This window comes from Urocampus carinirostris, chromosome 8 (genome assembly GCF_059441175.1).
Source record: "Urocampus carinirostris isolate Australia breed hairy pipefish chromosome 8, RoL_Ucar_1.0, whole genome shotgun sequence".
In the NCBI taxonomy this organism is placed as follows: domain Eukaryota; kingdom Metazoa; phylum Chordata; class Actinopteri; order Syngnathiformes; family Syngnathidae; genus Urocampus; species Urocampus carinirostris.
In genome coordinates, this window is record NC_142356.1 from 13,945,218 (window position 1) to 13,958,449 (window position 13,232).

General features: G+C 39.7%; 1 protein-coding gene across 1 annotated transcript in view; it reads left to right on the top strand.

The window, feature by feature from the left end:
* kdm2aa (lysine (K)-specific demethylase 2Aa) overlaps window positions 1-6,818 on the top strand; it is a 36,938-nt gene extending 30,120 nt beyond the window's left edge. Inside the window, exons 20-24 of the mRNA XM_088341674.1 lie at window positions 394-633; window positions 720-883; window positions 3,995-4,141; window positions 4,220-4,438; window positions 6,566-6,818. Coding sequence (XP_088197800.1) covers window positions 394-633; window positions 720-883; window positions 3,995-4,141; window positions 4,220-4,438; window positions 6,566-6,747 — 952 coding nt within the window. The 3' untranslated portion in view covers window positions 6,748-6,818. The remainder of the gene's footprint in view (window positions 1-393; window positions 634-719; window positions 884-3,994; window positions 4,142-4,219; window positions 4,439-6,565) is intronic.
* The last annotated feature ends 6,414 nt before the right edge of the window (window positions 6,819-13,232 follow it).

A 13,232-nucleotide genomic window follows, 5' to 3' on the forward strand; every position in this document is an offset into this window, starting at 1 on the left:
GGGATAGTGTAATAATAGTCCGTAGTTTGCAATAATCTGTGGTCTGTGCAGCCCTTTGAGACTCCTTGTGATTAAGGGCTATACTCATAAACTTGACTTGGCATTGGAGCAAAATCTCACCAAAATAGCATTAAAGACAATGCAAAGAATCATTGAGAATACAGTAATTTAAATTTATCTGACTTGACAGGTAATGCGGACTAGATTTTTTAAGCACATTTTTACTATTCTGTACAAATATAGACTGGCTTCATACATCAGCTGCGATTTTTAAAATTGCAAACACAGAGACACCCCCACTTTGTATTGTTCTGCGGCATTTTGGGGGGGTCATCAAGACAGTTTGATGTGTGAATTTGTGATTATCATAGCAGTAAAATGATTGTCTTGCAGGCCAAGTCTCCTGAGCGATAGTGCCACCCGAAGCACTAAGGATCAGTCGGTGTCCTCAGAGGACGGAGAATCTTCCACTTTGTCTTCTAAAGTGTCACCTTCGGCCCAGCTCTCCCTGTCATCTTTTCAGGATGTGGATGAAAGTGGTGGACAGAAAGAAGTATGGGTGTCTGTTTTCAGATACCTCAACAGAGCCGAGTTGTTCAACTGCATGACTGTCTGCAAGGCTTGGTATAAGTGGTACGTCCAAAACAACGAGTGTTTCTCTGATTATTTTTTTCGTATTGAAGAATCGGATACTGAGTTCTAAATCTTATTTGATACAGGAGCTTTGATAAGCATCTATGGACCCATTTGGATATGAGTCACCTCAAGCCCCTGAGTAATCGGGCCTTGAAAGGTATCATAAAACATCAGCCTACTTCTTTGGACCTCTCATGGACTCCTCTGGCTAGAAGACAACTCAACTGTCTTCTAACCAGACTTCCAGGTATGCTTAATTATGCAAAAATACTCAGAATAAAAGGGACCAGCAGTACTCAGACCGCTTGACTGAGGACCAAAGAGACTTGCTTCAGTGGATCTTCGATCCATGTATTGGAGGCTTTGTTTCGCACTACAATTACTTAAAAGCTGGGTTGCATTTGACTCTGGTAAGCCAGTATTTGAGTTTTTCCCTGCCCTCATGTAGGTTTTAGATCAGGGAATGGTGTAATAATATTCTGTAGTCTGCAATAGTCTGTGATCTGTGCAGCCCTTTGAGACTCGTTGTGATTATGGGCTATACAAGTAAACTTGACTTGACTATATTTAAACCATTTTTAAGGCAAGGAACGTTTCTTTCACTGAAAAAAATCCTGCACTACACCACCAGTCGGTGCTGTTGCATCTCCGGTAAAAGTAAATCCAAATAAAAGGTGGCTTTCCCTAGACTGCATAGACACACAAATTGGATAAATTCCCACGGAACAGTACCAAAATGAATGACGAAATGACGAAACTGGCATTCTCACATACTTTCCACTCTCAGAATTATCACATAATCATCAGGAGACCAGAATATGTCCAAAACAGATGTATCAGTATGAAAATGTCCCAGCTCCATTTGGACAAGGAAAAATCTATACAAAAAAGTGCGATTTGGAGGGTGGTCGTGGGTCCAGAGTCAGATTTTTATTTGAAAATTAAACGAGAGATGAGAGTGACATTAACTGATATGCATTCACAAACACAGACACCAGCCTTATGTGTTGGATGCCCCCAACATCCAATGTCTATCTATCTATCTACCCTGGTCATATCCCTCAAGAGGGGTAACCGATAGCAAGACAAACACATACAAGAATAAAGAATTTGTTTTAAAAAGGGGGGGGGATAAAGTAGCAAAAAAAAAACACACACAAAATGTTTTGGACCATGGCCAACCTAAATTCCCAAACACCCAAACAAGTTAAGCACCTCGGCACCCAAGTTGGTCATGCTTTCGTCCCTCCAGATGAACCAGGACACAAGAAAGCGGACATGTCACTCAGGTCAGGGTGACACAACACACTCTTCTGTTCAACAGCAGGGCCCGACAACTTTCACTGGTTTACCCCTGCCACATCATACGGGTTGCCCTGCCCATCCCTTAGAACAAGTCCAAACATCCCACTATCCTTTCACAACACCTCTCCACTCTCTCCTATCACCAACAATTCTGTGGTGAGGGTCCCTCCCCCTGGGAGGTGTGAGAATTCTCCCACCATGGTCCGCTGCGTGTCGTAAGAGGCGACTAAAGTGGAGGGAGTGAGGGGACTGGGGATTCTCTCCTCTCTATCTCTACTCCCTAAGAGACAGCAAGGAAAAGAAAGGGGGGCGGGAGACCGAAAGGTCTCGCAAACCCTAGTTATAGGGTCACTAAATGTGAGAGGATTTGGAAGTAAAGCGACTGAAGAAAGAGGAGATCGGAAGGATGATGACCAAAAGGAACATGCAATGTCACCTTACAAAAAGGAAGAGGAGCTGTCGACCATGAGTCAATAAGGCACTGCTCCTTACGGCTACCTCCCAACCAAAACCCCCAGTTCAACTTTTATTATCTCCAATCAAAGCTCCTGTCTGAGACATGCCCCTGGAACCTAAAACAACCCCCACGTTCCCCTTAGACCTGCAGAGCTCCCTTTATTTGCTTTATTCGTGGTTGCATTTTGCTTCTTATTCTAGTACAATTTTTGCCGATAGGAACGAGTAGGATGTTGGTTTGAATTGACTCATCGTAAATAAGAAATGATCTTAAGGTAAAACTTTCATTTTAATGGTGGCTATTCATCACAGAAGCGATAAAGGGAGGTTAATCCAACGCTGAGGGTTGTTGCAGATACCATCCAGCTGTGGGGTAAAATTCAAGTGCGTTAATTCAATTAACTGCAAACATTTCTTAACATGTCAATGTTTTGGTTTTCTTGTAGGAGACAAGTAGTGTGGGTTCATGAGTTTTTTGTAATCATTTATAATGTTAATTTAGTCTAATTAATGGATTATTCTAATAAATATAACAATTTATTTATCAGGGTGAGTCCTTCCCCTAGAGCAGGGGTTGGGAACCTTTTAGGCCCAAAGAGACATAATAACAAAATGTTTTGATTTTTGTATTTTTTTTTTAATGAGAACCATACTGCATATTTTGAGACAAATTTCAGCAAAACTGCCAAACTAGATCTCCAGACAGAATCTAAATTTTCAGCGCTTTTTATTTCTCTGTGGCACAATAGACGATTCGATAAAAAATTTATGAAATTGGCTCTGGCATTATTCTTGTGTCCGATATCAACAAATATACCAGTTCAAACTTGTCTCTCTCCCGCAATTAAGATCATTGAGACTCGTTTTGAAATCTTTTCACAAATAATGGTTTCAAAACAAGGTGCAAGCAAAGCTCTTTTGTAAAATGTCACAAAATACTGCAAACAAGGATACTGATGTATTAACCTTCGGTGCAGACAGCTCTGGGCAGACAGAAGTGCGCTGTGTGCATAGCTCCGCCCACCCCTACCGCCCACCCAATCAAATTGCTCTGTGTGCTTTGCTTGCTTTTCTGGCTGTTTACAGTTTTTCTTTGGGTTTTTATTAGTTAGGGTCTCCACAGTGAACCTAAATTGTTTGATGAGCTTCCATACAAAGGACCCGTTAGCAATACATAGCCAAAACAGGGTCTGTTGGTGTCAGTCACCCTTTGACTGTAACTGTAGTGGAAAGTGTGCTCTTTATATACAGGACCAAACTATTCTTTACACTAGGACTGCGTCAGCTATGAACACAATAGACCCAAATCTTTGTTTATCCATTAATTTTGTGTTTTGTCGTGAAAGTGAAAAACTTGCATCATGATTACCTAGCATATAGTTGATGTTAGTGACTTAATTAATGCCCTGAATCGTATAGAAGTGTGTGAGAATGGCTGTCTGGCGAAATTTTTAGAAGTGATTGCATTCGTTGTGACTGAAACTTGGGGAGAATCTGCCCTGCAACTTTTTATGAAGAAAGTCACCTATCATACCATTCTCCTTATAAGGAATTGCTTCACAATTTCCTTATAAAGATTCTCTCTCTCTTACTTTAGGTCTTCTAGAGTTAAAGGTTGCCGGCTTGTCATGGTCATGCCTGTCAGCATTGGTCTCCCCTACTCTTCCCCTTCTGCGACTACTCGATCTGCGCTGGTGTGAAGGCATCAAAGATGCCCAGTTTAAAGAGCTCCTAACCCAACATGGTCAATTTCAACACAAATGCACTTTTTCACATTTCTTTCATGTTTCTTTACACCTTCTCAAACTTTCTTCCTTTTCAGGCTCAGATTCATCACGCTGCAGACTAAAGAATGTAGAGACATTGCACCTGTCTGGTCTGGATATCAATGAGTCCTCTCTGAGATTGATGCAACATCAAATGCCACACTTGGAGAAACTGGATTTAGCTTATTGCAAGAACATTACAGATGCCTCCATATCTTTGCTGGCAGCAGGAGGCACGCGCACTCGCAACAACCTCAGTGAACTCAATCTGTCAGGTACTTTTTATATATCGCAAAATTCCAAGTTTAACTGCAGGACCGCTTTAGGATCGCTTAACACAATTTCCACTCGAAATATTGTTCACACACACACATACGGATTCATTTTGTAGTTGCATTGATTGGAATATTTCGGAAAAAAAATAAAATCATAATGATTGGCTTAAAAATGTACAATTGTCAAGGTTAAAACTTGAGATTGTATGAGAATAAAGAAAGAACACAATCTGAGTCGGAGATTAGGTTTTTGATAGCCTTTCCATCGGAGGTACGTCCCGTTGAGATTTCCCCTAGGTCTGCATCCAAGATCAGCTCAGAGAGAAAACCACACCCTCCCAATGGCTAGAGGCTCATTTATTGAAAAACACAAGAATGAAACAACACATCTGATTGGTTTAAACAAGATTGCATGAACACAGTAGACTAATCTGATTGGTTTAGACCGAAATCACATGTTTAAATGCAGTGTATAATGCTGGTCGCCAGATGGCGTGCGAGTATAATAAATGAGCAACAAGGATAGTGAACATTTGTAACACAAAAGGTACATTGCATTTCTGAGAAATTAAAGGCACTCTTTCCCGCACTTCCCAGCACCAAAGCGAAGGCCATCTCTATTATAGTCAGCAGGCCCCAAGAGGATACAATTGTAAGCTCTTCCCCGGACTTCTCAGCACCAAAGCGAAGTCTATCTTGATTAATAGTTAGCCGGGCCCAAAAGAATACAATTGCAAGAATACAAACAGCAACGGGATTTAATCTTTGGCTTCGTTAAGCCACTTTTGAGGATAAAATCACACAAAGGCACATACAAACTATGATAAAACTAATTTCCCTTACAACTACGCCGGAGATTTGGCACCCTTTTAATTCGTTTCATACTTTATTTACACCAAACCACGTAGCATTAAAATTGATAACATAAAAGGTATTTAACGAGAATAATTCAAAGATTTGATGTTCATTGAAATATTACTACTTTGGTATATTATGACAGAAAGAAACAAATATTTGAATCACTGAGGTATTATTCATGTTTCTCCCTGCCCCAAAAAAATCCTTTTTCAGGACCTAAATCTGAACAAAACTGACCAAGGTTTTCACAATTATTGGGCTGGGCATTTCGGGGCTGGTTCGGGGGGGTCCAGTCAGTGTTATGACCTGTTTACAGAACCTGGTATTACCAGGCAGTCTCCCATTCGAGTACTAACCAGGCCCGACCCTGCTTGGCTTCCCGAGATTGGGCGAATCTTCTTGTATCCGAATCCTTCTTCAAATTTTTCCACAATTTTATTTCGGACCTGCCTGGCGTGTTCTTCGGTCTTCATAATGCTTTCTGTTCAGGTGCATTTAAACTGAGACTTAATGACTCGAAGATGCAATCTGTTTGTCGTTCTTGGTCGTTTAGGTTAACATTGGATCATTCAGACAGATAGATGGATAGAATTTATTTTTCATTCTCGTGCACATGTATACAAACAAAATATATAAATATGAGTATGAAGTAACCTCCTGTGTGGAGTTTGCATGTTCTCCCCGTGCTTGCGTGGGTTTCCTCCGGGCACTCCAGTTCCCTCCTACATTCCAAAAAACATGCATGTCAGGTTAATTGGCCGGTCTAAATTGCCCCTAGGTGTGAATGAGCGAACAAATTGTCCTTCCCTGTGTGCCCTGCGACTGGCTGGCAACCAGTTCAGGGTGTCCCCTGCCCACTGCTCAAAGATGGCTAAAATGGGCTCCAGCACCCCCGCGACCCTACTGAAGATAAGCGGTGCAGATAATGGATGGATGGATGGATGGATGGATTATGAAGTAATGAGAGAGAGTATTTTGAAAAAGGATACTGCGCAACAGTTCAAAAGTCTCGAAACAAGCCAGTAGGAGGATCATATAATGCACATAATGTATAGATATGAAGTAGTAAGTAAATAAGCATAGCTATGAGTATTGTACAGTAGTGCAAGAGGAGCAGCTAAGCTGTTGTGCAAAATAGGCAGTCAGAAGTCACTAGAGGTCTTAATGATGAACTTAGTGATTAATACTTTTGCTACTTTACTTTTAAAAATGATGACCAGATTTATAAGCAAGAAATAAATGGTTTATTGTGACTGTTTGCCAAAACAGGTTGTTGTCAGCTGAGTGATGGATGCATGCCCTACCTGAAGCGAATCTCCTCATTGACTTTTCTGGACATAAGAGGCTGCAAGAACATCAGCATACACGCCTGCAACACATTCATCTCGGACCGCTCACACACTGCTGTGTACTGTATGATAGAAGAGAGAGTCATTCAATGTCTAAACTAAAATTCCAATGCAACTGTTACTGTTTTTTCAACATGTGTTTTTTAAATAAAAGCATATTGCCTTTTGCACTACTGATTTCTTGGTTAGTCAAAGTGCAAGTTCATACATGTATGTATATGTACACACACATATCTATCTGTCTGTCTGTCTGTCTGTCTGTCTGTCTGTCGAGACATCTATATATCTATCGAGACATCTGTCTGTCTTTCTGTTGAGACATCTATCTATCGAAACATCTTCTATCGAGACATCTACCGAGACATCCATCTATCTATCGAGACATCTATCCATCTATCGAGACATCTGTCTGTCGAGACATCTACCGAGACATCTATCTATCGAGACATCTTTCTATCTATCGAGACATCCATCAAGACGTCTGTCTTTCTATCTACAGTATCTGTCTTTCTGTATGTATGTATGTGGCACGGAGGCTGGGTGGTTAGCGCGTGGCCCTGTTGGAGAAATTGGAGGTCCGATAATCGAGAGAAAAGTCTTCTCATATGTGGATAAGAGAAATAGACAGGAGCCAGCCTCGTTACGGAGGGAGATGTCACTTTATTGATGCGTCAATAAAGATCTCACAGAGCTAGGAACATGACAATGTATTTAAAGCTGGTAGTGACGATTAGGCTTCGATTGAGTACACCCCAAAAGGCGGTCCTGTATCACGTATCAAGTACAGAGCGTCCCGTCCCTTGCACGCTATCTTCAAGGAAACTTAATGTCTGCCAAGAGTATCTTCAAGGATGTCTACCCGACCTTTTCCCACTACTGTAAGCAAGTCTTTCTAAATTTCTACATGTATGCAAATCTATTCTTCAAATGCAAGTGTATTTACCACAACATATCCCCCCCTTTTTTTTTTTTTTTTTTCTTCTGCTACCATATCCCCCTTTTTGGGAGTTTATACTCCCACTTTGAACAGAAATTAAAATCAAAAATGAATACAGAGTAGTGGTAAAGTATTACAAATCATAGACATCAATACACGGACAGAGTTTACGCAAATCGAAAATAAAATAAAATTCTGGCGGTCAGCCTGCTGTGATCATTCTAACTTTCATTGTTCATGTTTCATTTACAAAAACCTCCAACACTCCAAACATCTGACCCATGCACTAACCCCCCCTTCATTTATCTTTATCCGTACACACTGGATTATACACGCGGACCGTCGACGGTTGACCGGTACGTGATAAAGGTAAATGAATAAATGAACTGATAAGCGAGTGATAACAAATTTCGGTAACAGTCGTCGATACATTTCAAGATGAGTGCATGACTGGATAGTGATACAGTGTACACATTGGCCATTGGCCTGACCCCCGTGAACAATTTGAAGACCATGCACTGTCGTATTCGTCAACGGGTCTCATGAAGTCAGATGTTGGAGTGAGCGTCCATCCCAGCAGGCATCACGCGCAGTTTCCATGCAGCCAAAAACCCGGAAGCGACGATGCATCCTGACCATCCTAGACAGCAGCTCGCTCCCCGGCAGTGTGACATACCAACAAAAGAATCACAATCAGAAACCAATATATTTGTTGCTGTTATTCCTAGTGCTATATAGTGTGCTGCGTGATTAACACTAGTGCTACTTGATATTGTTATTAATGCAGATCATCATTTGTGTCTCTTTCCGCAGATGCTCCATTATTTATTATAATGTAGACTGACCATTAACGTTGCCAGATAAAATTCAAGGCGTTGAATTTAGTTGAGTCATCTGTTCTTCCTCACCTAGGAATAGGCTTGGATATTTAATCACTAACTGTGCTCATTGAGCTTCTGCCACCCTAGTATTAGCCACTACTGTCATTTGTTCTCCAAAAGTCTTAAGCATTCCTCTTTTAAGAATAGGTATGGCACAGAAACACAACAAACACATAATTATTACGACAGTTAGTACAAAAATTTCCCCCTTCGCTAACATACCACCCCAGTACCCAAATGTAGACGAGAACCAATCAAAAGAGATACTGTTCTTTTCAGTATTTACTGTCACTTCATTGCTCAACTCACGAATCTTCGACAGTGCTTTAGTGAAGCTTCCTGCTGCGGCTGTGTTTAAAGGTATATAAGTACAGCATTCCTCCTTTATCATATGACACACGCCTCCTTTACTGGCTAAGAGAAAATCGAGGGCCTGACGATCCTGCCAGGCCATCCTAGATGTCTCATGTAATTGCTCTCCTACTGCACTAAAGGCCTCGTTAGTGTAATTAATAAAACGTTGCTGGTTGTAATAAATGTAATTAATCCATTCTGCGTCCTTATTCGGAGTTATCCAGATAAATATCGATTCTAATCCAGACTTAATTTCATTCCTAGCTTTAAATTCATCTGGAATTCCTCTCGGTTGTCTGATGGTATCTAGCTATTCACGTCCACCCGGAATATATGTTCACTTTACTGCGGCCAATTGTCAACAAAAATATTTCATTCAATTACCTTTTCCCCTTTACATTCCTTTCTTTTGTCACTTGCATGTCCCCCTCTTCTCTTTTCCTCAATGCCTACTATCTCTTCCCCTTTTTACCTTTTTTTACTAACTTTTATCTTTCTGTATTTGTAACTTCCTTACTTGCTCTGCCAACAATCCATTTTCTACATAACTTTCCCTTCTCCTACGCCCTCTAACACATGCTTTTTAGCCCACTAGTTTAATGGGAAATTGACATATAACCATCTCACTTATTTATTTATTTATTTATTTACTTATTTATTTTTTATTTTTCTTTCCAAACCAATTCAATCTACTATCTTAGCTTCACCTACTTAATGTGAAAATGACGTGCATTGATCTACAATGTTTCATCTTACTCATTTTTCAATGAATTTTTCCTCCATATTCAATGAAAAGAAAGAATTTACTCACGTTTTTCCACTATTCTCGTATAACAATGCTTTTCATTCTCAAATTACTCCATTCCAATTCACTCAATTGGATTTTTCCTCGTCTTCACATTCCTTAATTTTCCAATTTTGAACTGAAAACCGGAATAGGTTAACTTTTTTCTTTTTGATATTTTCTATCCTTTCTTGGTGTTATTCTGGCATTAACATAATCTAAAGCACCTAAAATAACCAAACATAATTTTTCTAGACTTTTCACCCCTAAATTCATCGTTTTCCAACTGAAAAAACATTTATTATTCTGGGAACTCCATAGGCTCTCGGACCTTATGTTGCACACCCTTAGCGTCAAAACGATTTCTAAAAAAACGAACGTTTTCGATTCCTAACGAGACGTGCTATCGGTTCTATCTAAAACAATACATTTTAAACCGTCTTCCTCTTTAAAAACGTTTTTCTCGTCTCTATGAGCACTGTATTGTTCCCTTTTTCCTTTTCCTTCGATATTTTTCTGTTAATCCTTTCAGTTACGTGGGCCGATTAAACGCTGGACAACCATATAGACAAGAAAGATAAGAATACAGGAAAGAATACAAACACTTACAACATTGAACAAACATAAAACATAAAACAAGACAGATGGCCCACAAAAATTTAAGTTAATTAGTCAAATTAAGTCAGTGCACATTGAGACCATGCGCCTACACAACTACCGAGTTAGGGTTATGGTTTTCCTCTTCTACACAATTTCCTAATTTAACGAGACGATTCAGTTTTATTAAGACGACAGCAGTGTGCGTGCGTGTGTGTCGTCGTATCGATACTAATAACTAAATGGAGTGGAATGGAACTATGATGACTATAACATGAGACCTAACGAGACGTCACGCTCTATAGAGAATTTATCGACCTATTTCATCATCGCCTACAATCAGCTCAAAAATTTTTTCCAACATTCTGTTTCCTAAAAAGAACCTAAAAAGAAATCCGTCATTAAAAGCGCAATTAACCACCAGTCCATCGTCCCAAAAACAATGGTTCTAAGTCAAGGGTGGGCAAACTTTTGGCGTCACGAGCCTGGGGACACACCCAGTTTTTCTCATTTACAGTTATGATGTTATATATCATTGTATTTATTTCATGTTTATCTATTTTGTGTATATGTATGAACCCCTACTGAACACCAGCATACCTTCAGGGCAATTGCAGTTGATTCAACAAGGTTCGTTTGCTTTCGGAACGGACTAATCCCGTTTCAATCCAATTGATTCAAATTGATAATGTGTTTCGATTTACAATAGTTTCATCATTCCATATTTACTGCTAGAACCAATTAAACTTATAAGTAGAGGTACAACTGTGTTATTGTAGTTGTGCACGTATGTAGTATTTCTGTCATGTCCAGCATGGTCGCCGTGGCGACCGTCTAATTTGCGTGTGTCCTTCTTAAGGGCTTGCCCCTTCTGAGTAAAAGCCTGTTTTATGAGTATTCCTAGTCTGAGTTCCTGTTTGCCTGTAGGCCAGTTGCTGTTTTGTTTTTTCCCTGAGCGTTGGACAATTTTGCTGAATAAAAGTAACTGGTCGTTAAGCGATTGAGTTCTGGTCCGGTCTGCACTTAACTCAACCATTCCTGCAGTAGTATCTTATAATATTTACAAAATAAGATTCTGTAATATTTTCGAAGTCTGTTGTAGTACACCTGAGGCTATATTTTTGCAGGATTTCTTTAGTAGCGCTAGTATTAATGCTGATGTAGTTTTGTAGCGGTATTCTCGCAGAATTTCTGTAGTTGGTCTTTTTAGAATTATAGCCGTACCATATACTATGTCCCGGTTTTCAAGCTCTATATTCCGTTTTCTAGTAATTTCATAGAATTTCTGTAGTAGGATTTACATTATTGTAATATTTTACCATCCCATTTCTTGTTCTCCTTTGGTTTACTGCACATGAATGGCTGGATTAAACCCTAGAGGTTTAATTCTGACCCAATTGTGGAAAAATGTATTTGATAATGTTACTTCCGGCGCCGTCACGAATGGCAGCCACTCCAGCAGCTCCCGTGTTATTTTCGCTACTTTTGTGATTTATTTATTTGTTTATTTATTTTTGCTTACTTTGGTTTTGCTGTATGAGTTTTTATTCTTCTGCACGCCGATCTTAGCTAATGAGATCCCGTCGCTTCGAGATTACGTCATTGCTGTTGGTAATTGGTTAAGTCAGTCTTTTTCATTGGACAAAACTGCTTTTTTCTCAATTTATTGAAGAGAGCCAGCTCATAAATGCCCTTCTTGCACTTAACTTGGTATTTAGTTCTGTAGTTATTTATTTTTTTATTTATTTTTAATTGATGTAGTGTACTATGTCTTTGTTTTAAAGTACTATATTGAATCGTTAGTTTTGTGATATTGTTTAGTATACCTCTAGGGCACAGGTGTCAAAGAGGTTGCAGGTTGAATTATGAAACCCAGGTGCCTTGAACAAAGACATTGTTCTGTATTTCTTTCGTTTTCTCTCTCTCTTTTCCACCCCTTTTCTCCCACTTTGTCTCTGTCTCTTTCACTTACTGTGTCTCTTTTTAACTTCTTTTGCCCTACCTTCATTTTTTCCTTTTCTCTCTTTTCTCTTTCTTCCTACCCTTCACGCTTTCTTTTCTCTCCTTCTGTCTTTCTATTTCTCTTTGGATTACTTTCTTCCTCCCCCTTTCTTTTCCCCCTCTCTCATGACTTTTTATCTCTTTTGTTTCTCACGCTCTCTCCCTCTCTCCTTTTCCTTCCCTCTTTCTCTTTTATTTCTCTCTCTTTTTCTTTCTCTAGAATCTACCAGTCAGGCCCCCGACAGAATGTTTGTTCTATCGTGTGGCCCCCGAGTTCAAATGACTTTGACACCCTTGCTCTAGGGGCATTTCTCTATTACCGTATTACTGTCGTAGTATTTTTACAGTACTTTCATTCAGCGATTTTAATTTTCACTGTGTGACGTTTTGAGTGTCGAGCGACTTAAAATTCGACTCCCTCCCGCCGTCACTTATGAGTGCTGAGGCTCATTTTGTCTGTCATTTTGTCTCAAATTATTGATTCAAAACCTGATGCAAGCCAAGTTATTTTGTGAAAATGTCAAAAATTCCTCCAACTGAAGATACTTACGTATTTACTCTTAGCACAGGCGCTGGGCAATGGAGTAAAAGTGCGCATGTCCTGTTTATAGTTCCTAACACTTACCCAATCACAACGTTTGAGTTTCTTTGCTACAGCTTCTGGATAAAACGTTCGTTCTCGGTTAAGGTTTTTTCCTGCGAGTTTTTATTAGAAATGTCTTGATAGTGAACCTAAATCGTTTAATTAGCTTTCTTATAAAGTATTTTTAGCAATTTACATCCAAAACAGGGACTGCTGGTGTGACTACGTGACTGTAAACTAGAGTTACTGGAGTTTTCCATAACATGAGCATCACCTAGAGGCAGTGAAAAATAGTGCTTTTGTGGGCACTGTGACTCTCCTATTCATCCTGTTAAGCACTTTTATTTTGGTTGCACTCCACAGTGCAGAGACATCTTGGGGTCAATTTATACACACTGTCCCTTTAAAAGATTTCGAGTGCATGCTTCTTATGAAACCATATTCTAAGAA